The sequence below is a fragment of the Phodopus roborovskii genome, unplaced genomic scaffold (assembly GCF_943737965.1).
Source record: "Phodopus roborovskii unplaced genomic scaffold, PHOROB, whole genome shotgun sequence".
Taxonomy (NCBI): domain Eukaryota; kingdom Metazoa; phylum Chordata; class Mammalia; order Rodentia; family Cricetidae; genus Phodopus; species Phodopus roborovskii.
The window spans coordinates 13,495,671-13,511,441 of NW_026126418.1; the positions used below are offsets into that span (position 1 = coordinate 13,495,671).

General features: G+C 38.4%; 1 protein-coding gene across 1 annotated transcript in view; it reads left to right on the top strand.

The window, feature by feature from the left end:
* Positions 1 to 15,771, top strand: part of Hsd17b12 (hydroxysteroid 17-beta dehydrogenase 12) — a 131,270-nt gene that overhangs the window by 87,475 nt on the left and 28,024 nt on the right. Inside the window, exons 5-6 of the mRNA XM_051184120.1 lie at positions 10,842 to 10,906; positions 11,647 to 11,691. Of these exons, the coding sequence (XP_051040077.1) occupies positions 10,842 to 10,906; positions 11,647 to 11,691 (110 nt within the window). The remainder of the gene's footprint in view (positions 1 to 10,841; positions 10,907 to 11,646; positions 11,692 to 15,771) is intronic.

The following is a 15,771-nucleotide window of genomic DNA, read 5'->3' on the forward strand; positions in this document are numbered from 1 at the left end:
GAGAAGTCCAGTGTAATTTTGATAGGTCTTCCTTTATATGTTACTTGTCCTTTTTCCTTCACTGCTCTTAATATTCTTTCTTTATTCTGTATGCTAGGTGTTTTGATTATTATATGTCGAGGGGTCTTTTTTCTTTGGTCCAGCCTATTTGGGGTATGGTATGCTTCTTGTACTTTCATGGGCATGTCCTTCTTCAGATTTGGAAAGTTTTCCTCGATGATTTTGTTGAATATGTTTTGGCACCTTTGTGCTGGGCTTCCTTACCTTCCTCTATGCCTATTATTCTTAGGTTTGGCCTTTTCACAGTGTCCCACATTTCCTGGATGTTTTGTGTTAAGGATTTGTTGGATTTATGATTTTCTTTGGTTGATGAATCTATTTCTTCTAGTTTATCTTCTGTGCCTGAGATTCTCTCTTCCATCTCTTGAATTCTATTGGTTATGCTTGCATCTGTAGTTCCCGATTTTTTGCCCAGTTTTTCTATTTCCAGCATTCCTTCTGTTTGTGTTGCCTTTATTTTCTCTATTTCAGTTTTCAAGTTTTGAACTGTTTCCTTCACCTGCTTAATTTTTTTTTTTTTTTTTTTTTTCTGGCTTTCTGTACTTTCTTTGCTTTCCTTAAGGAATTTGTTCATTTCTTCCACTTTTTTGTTTGTTTTTTCCTCCATTTCTTTAAGGGATTTTCTCGCATCTTCTTTGAGGGCCTCTATCATTTTTATGATGCTAATTTTTAAGTCGTTCCCTTCTGCTTCCTCTGCTTTGTTGTGTTCTGTTCTAATTGGCGTAGATTCCCCAGATTCTGGTGGTTTCATGCTTGTCTTTCTGTTGTTAGGTGTTTTCTTGTATTGCCATCTTCGTGTAGCTTCTTCCAGTAGGTGTTACACGGTGGGGTCTCCCTCTCTCTCTATGGTACTTCCCCGGTGGGCTTATGTGGGTCAGCGATTCAATATCTGTAGCTCTGGGTGGTCCAAGCTCTATAGGAGGTCTCTCTGCAGACAGGGACCCAGGGATGTGGTCAGTGATGAGGATCCAGTAGAAGATGCCTCTAGCCAGTGGCTCTAGCCAATGGCTGGAGGAAGAGGACAAAGGCTGAGCTGAAACTTGGGAAGTTTCTGCATGATAGTCGGATCTCACTGGAAACTGGCAATCTCCAGCTGAGGCCTCTTTCTTTAGCAGAGGCCCTGCTTTGGGGGTCAAGGATCTTGCTGGCAGGAACTCAGAGTGGACCTGTAGAGATCTGGACCATAGATTTCTGAAGTTGTATGTATTTTACAAGTAGATTTAGATCCAAGAGCCCATTGAGCCATGTAAACTAATCTTTCCTGTAGCCACCTTGGAACCCTAAGATAGAGGCCGCCGCCACTCTTGAACTGTAATTTTAAGGTCACTACCAAAACACCTTTGTGAGCTGAATTTTATCTTACTACTACTGTATTTCAACTCTGATGTGCAGGCTCAGTGGAACTTTCTAGAACTTGTGAAGCAAGTTTATTTCTCATGGCTTCCTAGTTTTGTTTTGATTTTTTTTTGACATTATTTTTCTCATCTTGATTGCATCCTTTAAGATAGTCTTAAGCATCAATTGATTTCTAAAAAAAAAAGCAGCAGTTTGTGCACATGGATGTGTGTATTTGTGTGAAGGTGGAATTTATTTTCCTCAATTTCTTTGCATGTTATTTTTTTATGACAGAGTCTGTTACTGCCTTTGTTGTTCACCTGGTCAACAAGTCTCTTGTTCTTGCCTTCCAGTACTGGAATTGCAGGCCTGTGCAGTTGGACCTAGGGTTTGTGTTTTTTGTTGTTTTGTTTGCTTGTTTAATATGGGTGCTAAGGATATGAACTCGGTCTTCCTGCTTACTTGGCAAGCACTTTACCAATCAAGCATCTCCCTAGCTCCCAAGACCTAGCAGTTAATATTAAGTTATAGAATGTTTTTTTTCTACTGAGTATTAATTATAACTAGCAATGATAGAAATAAAAATACCACTAGGATATACTCTGTTTGAATAGGAGTAAGCACAAAACTATAACCAATGCTTAATAAGGAAAATTAATATTTTCAAAATTACAAAGGAAAATGCTCAAGCCTTTTGTCATGAGAAAAACATTAAGTTTTCAATAAGATAAGTGGAAAGAAAACAGTCCTGAACTGGGCAATTTTTTACTGAAAGGTCACCATAAATTGATGAGACTATAAATGCTATAGACTGAGAAGTTAGATCTAATCTGTTATGTAAAAAGCAAGCAGCCGCTGTTGTCTTCCAAGCAAATGCCATTAAGTACAGATTCCAACAATCTTAGAAAGCTTCACCAGTTAAGAGAAAATCTCGTCCTTACTTCCTTGACTATAAAAGCAATTAGTTAACAAAATATGATTGCTATAATGCTTACTTGATTTAGGGGGAGACACTCATTTGTGTTCCAGATTGGTATAGAGGAGTCTGCACAATGCATTGCAGGTGTGTAATTTGCTAAGGTCAAGGAAGTAACCTTGGATTTGAAATATAACACAGACGATACTTCCCTCCGCCCCCCCCCCCCAATTCTACCATTATGACTTCTTTATAAAAGTGAGATTCTTTATTGTGGAAGGGCAAGGAAAGGCCCTTTGGGGAAAATGTAGTTACTCTGTGGTTCAGGTTTTAAAAGCTACTATTGCCTTTGAGTGTCCTAGGTAAGAATTTCCTTCATACCAAGTGCTTTCAGACTCCTCTTTATCCATAGCACCATGGTTTGTGTAAGCTTCACGTGGAGTAAGGAGAACCAGCTGGGAAGAGCAAGAGAGCATGATCAAGTTCCTTGGGAGTTAACAAAGTGAACCTTGTGCTTGAAACCCCCTCCCACCTTTTCATGAATCACAGGTATAAATGGCTGATGCTTAATAATGAGTAGGAATTATTAGCTGAAATGTGTAGACAGCAGTTTTTCTATCATTGCCAAGATAAAGTTTTTCTTTCTAACAGTTCAGGACAAGTGAAACTTCCTTTTTTGGAGCTGCAATCTTATTCTGACTAACCACCCAAAGTCAGCAGAGTTGTTGTCAGGTATAAAAGCAGTACTCACCATGTGTCCATTTCAGATGCCAGCTGCAAGTTGCGTGTTTCTAGGCCAGCTACACTTGTACACTTGTGAATAGATGGCTAGAAATTATAGGTTCCTATGGCTCATTTGGGTCTCAGCTGTTAAATTATCTCACAATCATCTATAACTGTAGTCCCAGTACCCTCTTCTGACCTCTGCAGGCACCAGGCACTCAAGTGATACACATACATTTTTGTTGGGTCCTAATGGCTTCCTCAGGGGAGGGGCTGCAAAGACTCAGAGTCAATGGCACAGATCCCCAAAGTCAGGAGAAAAGAAAAACAGCAACTCCTTTATTTAGCAATGGGTAGAAACTTACATACCCTCCCAGCACCCAGGTGTTCTGATCCATTGACATTGCTTAGTTGCCACTCATTGGCTAGGCATGATCAGGACCTCTGACAGGGCCAGGCAGACTCCAGGTTGGTTCCTCTAGGCCTGGTAGGCCTTAAGTTCCTACACATACTTAAATGCAGCAAAGCACTCATACACATAAAATTAAGTAATCTAAAAATCAGAGATTTTAGAGGGCACCATAGCAAGAGTCTGGAAATTAGGCAGAGCCAGATAGATCTTGAAGGTATAGAAAGCCAGCTTCACAAATATGAAGCTATTAAAGGAAAATGTTTAGATGAACTAAACAGTTTTTGAGTAAAAAACCGTTTACACCTCAAGCTACATTCAGAACATAAAAGGTCTCACAACTCTGCCCTTCGATGTGGCAGGTAGAACTTGGGGGCAGAATATGGGGGTGAGGTACCCAGGTGGTTTGTTTACCAAGTTTGCTTTGTTTGAGCATAGTCAGATCCATTGCCTGCCTGGGGTTGACTTGGCTGCTGTATAATCATTCACTCTGTCTCGGAAATATAGTCCTAATTTGTATAAAATGAGGACATAACTGTGCCAACTGTGTTTGAGGAGAAAGTTTTATTGTAGATACAAGGGAGAATACAGCCAGAGGCATCGGGAAGAGTCCAGATCAGGGAGAGAAGGTTGTAGACTAGATATGATGAGTGGACTATATCAGGCCATGAGAGGGGAGAGAAAAAAAAGGAGCAAGAGAGAGGTGGGGTGGAGGAGGAGTAGAAAGATATGGATGAACCAAGAGAGCGTGTGGCTGAATGGCATAGTTATATAGGAATGAGAAGCTTAGGGAAGGGAAGCCCATGAGCTGGAGAAGTTTAGGGTAGGGGGCGTGGTGAGAAGAGCTGAGAGGAGCCAGGATGCCAGCAAGCATCTTGTAACAGGGACTTACTATGCTGAGATAGCCTAGAGGCCAGCATGTGCTTTGTGCTAATAGGGACCACAGTTAGCCATTTGTCCTCTCTTTTGGACCTGACATAAGTTAGGTTTTCAGTTTGTTAAATAGGAGTGAAAGTATGGAAGTATCCTCAGGCCAAATTAATCTCTCTTTTTTTTTTTTTTTTTTTTTTTTTTTTTTTGAGAAGCCGCAGTAGAATTTTAAGCACAAACTGATAACATTTTTAGGAAGTCCTTCTGACTTCCAAGTGAATGAAGGCTAGGAGTATGAGGAATCCAGTAAGGCTATTCCAACACATAAGATAATGAAGGCATCTAATGGGGTAGCAGCAGCAGGTACAGGTGGAAGTGACTAAGAAAATAAATCTGAACACTCTTGTGCTCCAAGCTGGGCAGAATGGTGCACAACTATAGTCCTAGCGCTTGGACGGTAAAGGCAGACAATTCTGCATGAATGTAAGGACAACCTGATCTATATAGAGACTTCAGGAAAGCCAGGGCTACATAGAGAGATCCTTTCATAATAAAAAAATAAAGAAATGAAAACACTACTCTGCCCATTTTACAGACAGCGAAAAAGTGTAGAGAGCTTAAGTGCATTATTCAGAATTAGATAACCACTCAACAGCAACTATTAGGTTTTATCTTGAATAACGGGGAGGCATTTTTCTAAACAGACTCTAGATGCAGATAAAATTCTGTAAACCAAAATAATGACTACACTTGGAAATATGTTGTCTCCAGCAGTTGAGAGAAATTCAGTGCAGATACAAGTAGCCAGAGGGATGACTGATAAAAAGCCCCATTGCACTGAATGAGGTAGAGACCTGGTAAAAGACTCATGGAGACAGAATAGGCATGGAGGGTCAGTTATAGAGGGACACTATAGAAACTTCATCCAGGAGAGTGCCTTGTCATCCCACTGAGCATGTTGACTGAGATAGATTTCTAAAGCGATCATAAGACTGTTAGAATTCAGATTTATTTCCTTTCATTCAACACCACTAATGGCATTAATTAAAGCAAAACCTTTAACTTAAATCTGGATAATTAGCTCTGTGATTTCAAAAATGTAAATAGAAATTGATAAATGTCCCCCTATTAGCTGACTTTGGATTACCAGCCTTGTGTCATTTCCTCTTTCTGCTCCTCACTTTCAATTTTATGTGTGCCAAATCTTACCTAACTTTGTAATGAGGATCAGTCATGTAGCAGTTTGTAATTAAACAGTGAAAGGGAGGTGCGTGCTGTTGCCTCTGACTCAATCTTAATTTTTCAGTTTCTGATTAAAGGCACTGCAAATTTAAAGCCTTGTAAACTCTCTTTTATTTGGAAATTGCTACTTACAAGTGTATGAAAACTGTAAAGTTTGCAAAATGTTTTACATCGTGTTCCAAATATCATCTGTCAGTGTATGAACATGTGCTAGCTCCAGCAATATGTTAAGAAGGCAAAAAAGGAAATTTCTTTGCATCTCTGTCACTATCTCCCTACAACTGTGAGACGAGGTCTGTTGAGTTCAGTGAAGAGGGCAGAGGAGGTACTGGGATAAATCTAGCTAGTGTAAACAGCTATTCTGTTGAAAGCTGCCCTGAGCTCTGCCTTCCAAAAGGATCTGTTTGTGTTGATGCTGGTCATACATAATAAAAGCAATATATTGGGCACAAAGTAGGAGGGCAATAAATATTTCTTGGATAAATGACCACATGACAGCAGCTTTTTCTTCATTTATTGACATTTGAACATGCTCCAAACAGTGGATTCATGGCAATTGTGTCCTTTGCTGAAATGATTGTCCCTGTTTCATGTATGAAGAATAGCTTGGACTTATCTTATGTCCCAGTTTTGGAAGCAATGATGATGGAGCAGGACTAAACCCTGACTCTGCTGCATTCTGACTTCTGGACTTTTACAAGACTACTCTTTTTATGGTGCTGAAGATGGAACTCAGGGTCTCCCACATGCTAGGCAAGTGCTCTGCCACCAAGGTCAAACCCCAGACCATTTTGCAAAAATTTAAGGCAGAAAGTGCTATCCTCCCTAACATACACACACCCTCATAGATACTCACTGAGCCTTGGTATGTTCAATATTCTGAAGCCCACATTTTTTATAAAACAAAGTTTATTTCAAAATATAGTGAAGTGGCATCATTGTTCAAAGCAGGTTTTACTAAAAACTCTGAATTGCTGGAACAGATGTATGTATGGATGGATGGGTGTATCTGAAGTGTAAGCTTATCCTTTCCTGCCTTGATGTCATAAGGAAACAGATACTTCATGTTATATGATTATAATTAGAAGCCTAGTCACTAGGCAAAGTATTTTTAAACCACGTTAATTTCTTATGTTTCTGGTTAATGTAAAAAATGAATCCAGTTGAAAGTGGTCTGTGTGAGGTTAGAGCATGAATGGATTTTCATTTTCTAGTAATTTATTATTGTTTGCACCACCCTCATGCCCAACCCAGATACCAGAAATCTAATTTTCTAATGACATCATTTTACCTCTGGCAACTGGCTGTGATAGAGGATTCTATGCCTATGAACATCAGCAGCACATGAACTTTGAAAGAACAAAATCTTGTTTTTAAAGAATGAGATATGGAGATAATTTTAAGCATTTATGATATAATTTAAAATAACACCCAGAATTAGCCTGCATTTTCCAAGTCATCTTTCTAAATATAGCACTTATTTTGACAATAGTATTCTTTGGGATTCAGAATGAGCCCTAGGAGTATAGCTAAGTGCAGTTCCCTGCCAGTCCTCCCTGCAAAGGCCCTCCCTGAGTACTGACTAGGTCTATAAGGATGAAACTCTGCCCACCACCAATGCCTTTCTACTTCCCCTGTCCTTCTTGGTCTGTCTATACTTCTCTCAGTCCCACCTCGTCCATTGGGTTCTGTAATGATCATAATGCCAACTTGATGGTATCTGGAATCATCTAGAAGACAAGCCTTTAAGCATACCCTTGAAGGATTATTTACTCTCTAGGCACACCTGGGGGAATTAATTGAGGTGGGAAGAGCCACCCTAAAAGTGGGTGGCTCCATTTTCATGGGTTGGATCCTGGACTCCTTAAAAAGTAGAAAGTGAGATGAGCATATCATTCTGATTGCTAACTGTGGATGGATGCTGTGTGACCAGCTCCTCCAATCCAGCTCCTCCTGCACTTATTTTCCTGCCTTGCTGGGCTATGACCTCAAACAGCAAGCTGAAATGGACCTTTCCCCCCCCCCCTTAAGTTACTTTTGTCAGGGTATTTTATCACAGCAATTGGAGAAGAGGTCATAGACAGGCATCTTCCAGTCTGAGAGCCTCACAAGGAGTGTTGGGAAGGTTTTCAATGTTCAAGGCCTTGAGCTTATTACTGGACAATGAGAATTCTGAAATTACAAGATGCTCTTTGCTTTCTGAATGAGATGGTGTATTCACTACTGAAAGGGTTTTGCAGGCCCAGAGGGTGGGAGCAGCTTGCTGAAGGAACAAGCTACAAAACTCATTGACAGTGCAGTTTTAATGCTAATTTAAGATACTACCCATTAGTAGAGATTTTCAACTTTCTAAATAAGGTTAGAACAACTCGTGAGATTGTTTTTGTGAATCCTGTAAAGCATCTTGTAATAAGTACCTAAAGCAATGGCACTGCTTGCACCCATTCTTAATGAGATTAAGCTATAATAGGAATCTTTCCATCTCTCACTCCTACTCACAGCACTTTCTCTTCGGCATTCCCTGAACATTTCCTGTCTGCTGTTTGGTTATTGCTGTCACCTACTGTCTCAAAATAAAACTGCAGTGAGTTTCCAAGAGATTCCCAGTGTTGTGCACTTACTAGAAACAGTTATTGAAGAATGGGATGGCACTCAAACTTTCCCTCAGAAGAGTTGATAGTACAGCCTGCTGAAATGGTCTGACAATCAGAGTAGCAGGAAAAATGGCAGGCAGATTTGTTAATGCACTTGTACAATGAGATCCATAAATGGGCGGTTAAAGGCTTAATACCCTTCCCATAGGGAAGGAGTGTAGGAGGAATATAGGTAGTTATAGAGGGGTAGGAAATGATTTTAGAAGAGATGAATAGTACAGGGAAGAGATAATGACCTGTGATACAATTTCTCCAGCTGTAGGCATGATGCCTGATTTTTAAGTCTTATCTGTGAGGTGGAAGGTGATTCTATTTAACTTTAGTGGGTTTGGTCTTTAAGTAGTCATGATGACGTCAGAGCTTCATCCAATATTTGCTGACTCCAAAGTGCCTTGAATATAAAATTTCAGCATCCCAAGATACTGTGTTTGGAGCTACTCTTTCCTCAGAGCTGAGACGAGTAACAGTTGTTCATAGCACTATGAACTGATTACTCCCTGAGAAAGATGATAGTTAGCCTGTGTGCTACTGCTGAAGATGCATCCAGGCAAGCAGAGTGGGCTCAAGAGTCCTGGTGCCTGCTGTGCATTTGCCATGGTGAGTTTGACATCTGTTTTTACTCATCCAGCTCATAAACCTAGACTTGATGCTCCAGAATCCTGTTCTAGATTTCAGTTTTTGTTGAACACTTAGGATACTAAATATTGTCCAGCTGCATGGTAGTTTATTACTATGGACCAAAGAGTTGTTTTTTTTTCTTCTCTGTTGGACAGATTTCCCTATATCATTGTATGAGCAGACAACATTGCTAGTTTCCTTTGCTCAGTTGGCAGAGGCAGATCAGAAAGCTGTCTGATGTTAATACTTTAACCAGAATATTTTAACTCCCTAGCTTGCTGAATTATTTATGTGCTTCCTTAGTTCAGTTTTATGCTTTTAGCACATGCTAAGATAGCAAGTCAACTGTTTTACTTAGAATGTTCTAGATTTCAGTACAATAATAGAAATAGCCCACCAGTTTTGGCTCTTAAAAGGTTTACAATAAAAAAAAATTACAATTAGACTATTTAATACTTATAAACTATAACTGCAGTGATTAAATTAAAGTCAAATGCATTTAATGTCTTACCTTGGTTTTTGGTTTAATTTTTATGTCTTTTATAAATGTAATTGCTGAGACATTTGGTAGAGGTGGGGATAAGATAAAAAATACTCTAGACCCATGGGTAGGTATAAATCCAACCCATTGGCTTTCCTGTTTTAGGTGGTGAACTGTTCAGGACATCCTTGCAGACTCCAGTAATACATTTAGTTAAATATAGAACACTATCCCATTCCTTCCTACTATTAATTTAGTATTGGAAAAGCTGTGCCTATCAGGGTTACCTAGCTGTAGAAAACTGACCATAATTTTGTTATCTTCCTGCAAATGAAACTTTTCTACTGCTTTGGTTTTGTTAAACATTGCTACCAGTGTTTTGTTTATTTTCCAGTTATTACTGATCACTTTTCCTGAGTGAATTCCAGGTAAAGGTGTATGGCAGTTTTAGTGACTAAAGTTGAGGCTCTGCAGTCAAACTTCTGAATTTGAATTTTGGCATAATTTGCCCTGTAATCTTAAACACATTCCTTTTAAGTGCTGTGGATTTTAGTTTCTAGGGTATAATTTAGAAATTACCTAATGGGCTTTCTGTAGCAGTTAAATGTAGATAAATTAGATAATCTATTTTGTGAGTTAATTAGTTTATGTAAAGTCAAGGGTATTTCATCCATCTTGAGAATATTCCTTATTTAGTGTTTGTCTTTGTCTTTCTAGAGAAACCATTGATAACTGAGTATTCAAATATAGGACCTAATATGTATAAATGTATCCAAATGATCTGTAGTCTTATCTTACATCGCCAAGCTGAGGTTAGATGATTATTCAGGGAGAGTTCAAAGAAAGCTATGATCTCAGCCTTCTGTGAACTGTTTACTAGAGACACTTGGTCTGACCTATCCTCCTACCACAAGAAAACCTCGAAGTCAGGCTCTCTAGAAATGGACTATCATGACACTGGACACTTTGTTGTGAAATAATTGATTCTTTGGTTTGGGAACCTTTCTCTTCCTACTACTAGGTTGTAAACCCTGTGATAGGAGAACCCTTCCCTTTCTTTTGCCCTTTCTAGTCCCTAGTACCACATGCCTACAAACATGTGGCAAATATTTGTCACATGACTGAGTAAACTCTTACATTAGCAGTAAACAGGCTGAGATGTGGACTGGACATGACTTATTTAGGTCACACATTTTATGCCACGGCTGTAACTAGAACCCAAATTTCCAGTCTCCTGCACTGTGCTGTCTCTATTCTTTTACTATGAAAGTGTAAGTAGTAGAGGAATTGGTTGGCATTATCTACAGATGACTAGTACAGAGGGAGAACACACATTGCAGAGAGTTAGCATGGATGGGGAGAGGCATGTAGATGGTAAGTACAGAAAGGCTTCATGAAGTAAAGAACATTTAAACTGGAGTAATGAGGATTTTAGATATAACTTTATATGTATCATTTTAATCATAAGTTAATATAACATTTCAGTGCATTATTAAAATAAACATGCTAGCTAACAATCTTGTCTTATTTCAGTGAACAATGTGGGGATGTCATACGAGTATCCAGAATACTTTTTGGAAGTTCCTGACTTGGACAATGTAAGTCTTTGTTTATTATGGTAACAAAAACAGTGCATGAAAGTATCAGTGAGACAGTGTGGAAGAATGATTCAGACTGAACATCAGAGTCCAGCTGTCTGCAATTCATAGCTTGGCTCTTGTGGGGATGATCCTAGCCATAGGCAGCTTTATAGGAATGCTAGAAGGATTGAATGAGAAAATATTTATAATGTCATTTATACAGTGCCAGGATCAATAATAACTGCAATTTCATTATTATTGTCTTTATTAGATTAAGATAACTCTATTTTAAGTATTGGGACATCAAAAAATCAGTTTAAAAACTCATAAATATGTTAATATATAGCAGCATAGTTGATTGAAGTAAACTAGCTTTACCAAAATGAAATCTGCAGCCTTGATACATGCATAATTCTTTAATGAAAACTAAGAAGTCACATCCCTGAAGACCATATCAGTTTTTTAAATCACTTGAAACTCTTAACTTCAATCGTCTCCACTTTCCTTATTAGTTGAGAGGAAATTACTAAATTTGGCTTGCGTGTTTTACCTTACATTTTTGCAGACTAGTGTGAATTACTTTTGTTACACATATTATAACATTGAGATAAAGCAAAATTCTACCTTTTGACCCCAGCTTCTGTGTTTATAGTTCTTTGCAATATCTGAAGAAGCTTCAGATGTGTGCCCCCCAAAGTTATTTGTAACATCATTACTTTCCTAATAAAATTACATTAAATTATCCATTTTTTTTGCAGACCATCAAGAAACTGATAAATATTAATGTTCTTTCTGTTTGCAAGGTAAGCAAATTTGTTACAAATCTGTCATCTTTTTTGACTCTTTTCTATCTAAAAATACTGATTATAGAATCCATTGGCTCAGTTCTGTCAACTGTTACTTGCTATGTGTATTCCAGGGAAATGTGGTCCTATTTCCTTAAGTCTTCAGAAAGCAGAAAGAACTGACCCCCAAACACACTTGTCTTAGTTTGCTTTCTAACAACCTAACAATTCTCATGTGTCTTCTGTACACATTCACCATGGTTGGTACCACAACTGACTGCAATACCTAGCTCAGGTTAAAGACTGACTGACCTGAGCCATTTGCTCTTGCTGATTTGTTTTCATACCAACATATGTAGTAATTTACTGTTAAATGGGAAGCCAGGAGTCTAGAAACTAATGAGAATAGTTTTTATTAGCTATAAATAATAACTAGCCAGGATAGCCTAACATGGTGGCAAATGTCTTTCATATCAGCACAAGGAGACAGCGGCAGGCAGAGCTCTATGAGTTCAAGTCTAGCATGGTCTACATAGTGAGTTCTTGGCCAGCCAGGGCTGCACAGCGAGAGCCTGTCTGAAAACAAAACAAGAACAACAAAGACATCCAGACTTGGTCACTAGTTGCTCAGTATGTGTTATAGTCATTTTACTCAATGTGTAACACAAGATTACACTGTGACTTTGTGAAAGGAGCAATAGCTAGAGAGAATAAACACTTAATCTCTGCTTGAACAGGAGCTGTGGAGGTTACTACTGACTTAATTACACCAAATGAGGGGGAAGTATTGCCAGAGGCTGAATTCCCATGAGAGTGTCAGAAACTTTAAATCTGAACATTCTTGTAGAAAGCCACTGCACTTAGTAACTCATGTATATTAGTATGCTTATTTAAGGAAATAAGAAATAGTTTGTCAGAACTATTAAAAATGATAAGGTAAATATAAATAAAAATTAAATGTTTCACTTTGTGATGGGATCTTGATGTTTTTCTCTATTGAGAATTTTCAAGAAAAACTATCTCCATGTCTTCATATCCCAAGAGAAACAAACAATGACCCCCACATGACTGGTTCAAGTCCAAGAACCCAGTACTGTACACTTGTCCTGACTTTTCTTGTATGGCTTTTGCTTTTCTCTGTGTAATGTAAACTTTAATTCCATGTTTACAGATAAGGAACATTGGTTAGCTTATTACTTAAAAGGCATCTCAAATGTATTATGTGATAAAATGGCAATTATTTTTGTTAAATTAATAATTACTATACCATATCATCTCTCGTTATGAATCAAGACACCCCCACCCCACCCCATGTGTGTGTTATTTGGCTTTTATATAAACTGAAGTGAGCAGATGAGCTACTGGTGGAGGGATGAGTAGCTAAAGAGCAAGACCCATGTTTGTGAAACTGATGCTTTTAAATGTGGCCAATGGGAATATGGTAGAATATAGTATGTAGTTTTAAGGGTATTTTCTTTACTAGATTCATATAAATGCTCGCCCTTTAGCAATCTCTCTAGGATTTTAGGATAATTAAGGAACTACCATTTTCTAGCCATTTTAGTTTTGGTGTAAATTACTTTTTCATTTTAATTTTCATCTGTAAATTGAAGATGATATTTATCTTTACCTCAGTGACTTGTTTGAATGAAACATGGTAATGTCTCTAAAACTCAGAGTTGGGGATGTAACTCAGTAAGTAGAGTACTTGCTTAGATGGCACGAAGCCCTGGATCCAATACTTAGAATAAAACCAGGCATGGTTGTGTGTACCTTAGGAAGTGGGAGAAAGGGCAGAAGGATCAGAAATTAAAGATCATTATTGACCAGGCTGAACTACATGAGACCTTGGAGAGAGGGTCAAAGATCAGCAAAGAGACAGACAGACAAGAGGGGAGAATGGGAGAGAGAGAGAACCTAAAAATTGTATTATTGCTATTAAAGTTAAAACTGAATATATGCAATAATGATTTTTTTAGAAAACAAAGGTTTTAAATAAAAATTATTATAAATTATGTTCTGTTATTGCTATATCTTGTGATTATCCTTTAAAATGAGTCGTTTTACTGTTGCTCTGTTTTGTTCTGTTTTTTTCCAATGGTGTATTTGGCCAAATGCTGAAAATAATGAGTGTTAAGGCAGTGTGAGGTGTTTCGCAACATATTGTCATAAGTTAATGAGAAAGCCTTGTTTGAGTGCTTAAGCTTTATGCTGTAGAATTCTTAATACCAGCTATAGGTTTGTCTGCTGATAACTTCCATTCTCCGTCAATCAGCTGTGTAGGGTTTTACTCTAGATCCTTGTCTTTTGTCTTACAGTCAGTCCTGCTTGCTTCATTGTTGACACTGCTGCTTTAAAATGCTGCCCTCCTGTTTCCCACAGCATGAATTTTTGGCTGGCTATCTCTAGAATACTAATGATGAAAGGCCAAGGCCTTGCTCTCCAGCCACAGACCATGTCCTTCCCACAGCACTGTAGCACACATAAGCATGTGGTCCATCTCGTTGTAGTGCTGGTGTGTGTCATGGATGAAATAGCACACATCCAACAGCCCTGCAAAGTAGCTAGCCTGTGTGTGTGTGTGTGTGTGTGTGTGTGTGTGTGTGTGTGTGTGTGTGTGATGATAAGCACCAGGGGACATGATACATATCTGTTTATCCTAGGACTTGGGAGACTAAGGCAAGAGAATCAGGAGTTTGAGACCGGCCTGGCCTACATAGTGAGCCCCTATCTAAGAGAAGAGGAACTAGGAATGGGATACTGTTCCTAATATCTTGTATGTTATACAGCTTATCTCCCCCTCTTTATTCTTCCTCTTCCTCATTCTCCATCAGCAGTAGAAGATTTGGATATAAGCTTAAAATTTATACAAGCCACCTTTTGTAGACTAGATCCTATTTTAAAAGCACTAAGGGAACTTACTGTTTAAAATACTTCCTCAATAAGTTGAATAATCATTCTTTAGTAAGTCTTAAGTATGGATCTAAATTTTCTTATATTATTGTGATGTAAACTTTGAATGGAAAGCATTCAGAATTCCTGGTTCATAATGCCCACTGGTTCATGAAGCATGGTGCACAGTTGGGTTTGTTTTGTTTTACTGTGGTTAAGATAAATAAATCACCTCCATGATACCATGCAGATGTGAAAATGGTTTGATTGGAGCAATGAGAGTGATCAATGAACTGGGTAAAGGAACTTGTATAGGAACTTGAGTGTCAACAGAAAGAGCACTATGGAGAGCTACAGAATCCAGTGTATATGTGAGACAGTGCTAATGTAGAATGACAAAGCCTTCAGTTTTCTATGTCATATATGTTTATCTTATTTATATTGAGGAAGAGCATTTTGTGTTGAAGCTTATGTGTGATGCACCTTAGTTTAGTCTCTTATGATGCTGTTTTGATGATTGTACCTATTGTTCTTTAACTGACTGCATTTTGGTGTCAAGGCCAGAATCAGCAATGACTTCTATGAGCCTTGGGGTAACTTAAAAGGAAAAGAAAACTAGCTTGGCTGCAGGATATTAGGTTTTATGGTGGTTAGGTAACAGGGGAACTAAGGCACAGGTGTCTAGCCTGAAGCTACAATAAATGTAGATTTGGTAAGATTGGAGTAGTCTTTCTTCACCATCAGGCTCATCTTTTTCATGTCTTCACCAAATAATAAGGTAAAAAATAAGGAGGGTACCAGGTGATGTTGGGTAGATTAGCTTGCCATGTGGTTTTGGATTCATACTCAAAATTTGAGGTAGAGCAGCATCTTGTTGAAAGATACATGTGCTCCTGCCCTGCATGAATGGGTCAGGTGATTATAAAAATCATGTAAGCCCAGAATTATAATAGTAAAATAATCCTGAACTCAAAGGAATTTCACACCATCACTGGATAAAGAGATGATCCAGGGGAATATCAGAGAAGAAATATTAACCAGAGCAGTGTGGCCACAGACCCCTAGTATTTAATTGTAAACATCTCTCCCAAGCCATTCAACAATCAATGGTTACTTTACTTTTGAAGATTTATTACAGTGTTTGTGTGTGTGTGTGTGTGTGTGTGTGTGTGTGTGTGCGCGCGTACACGCTTATGCGCACCCCCA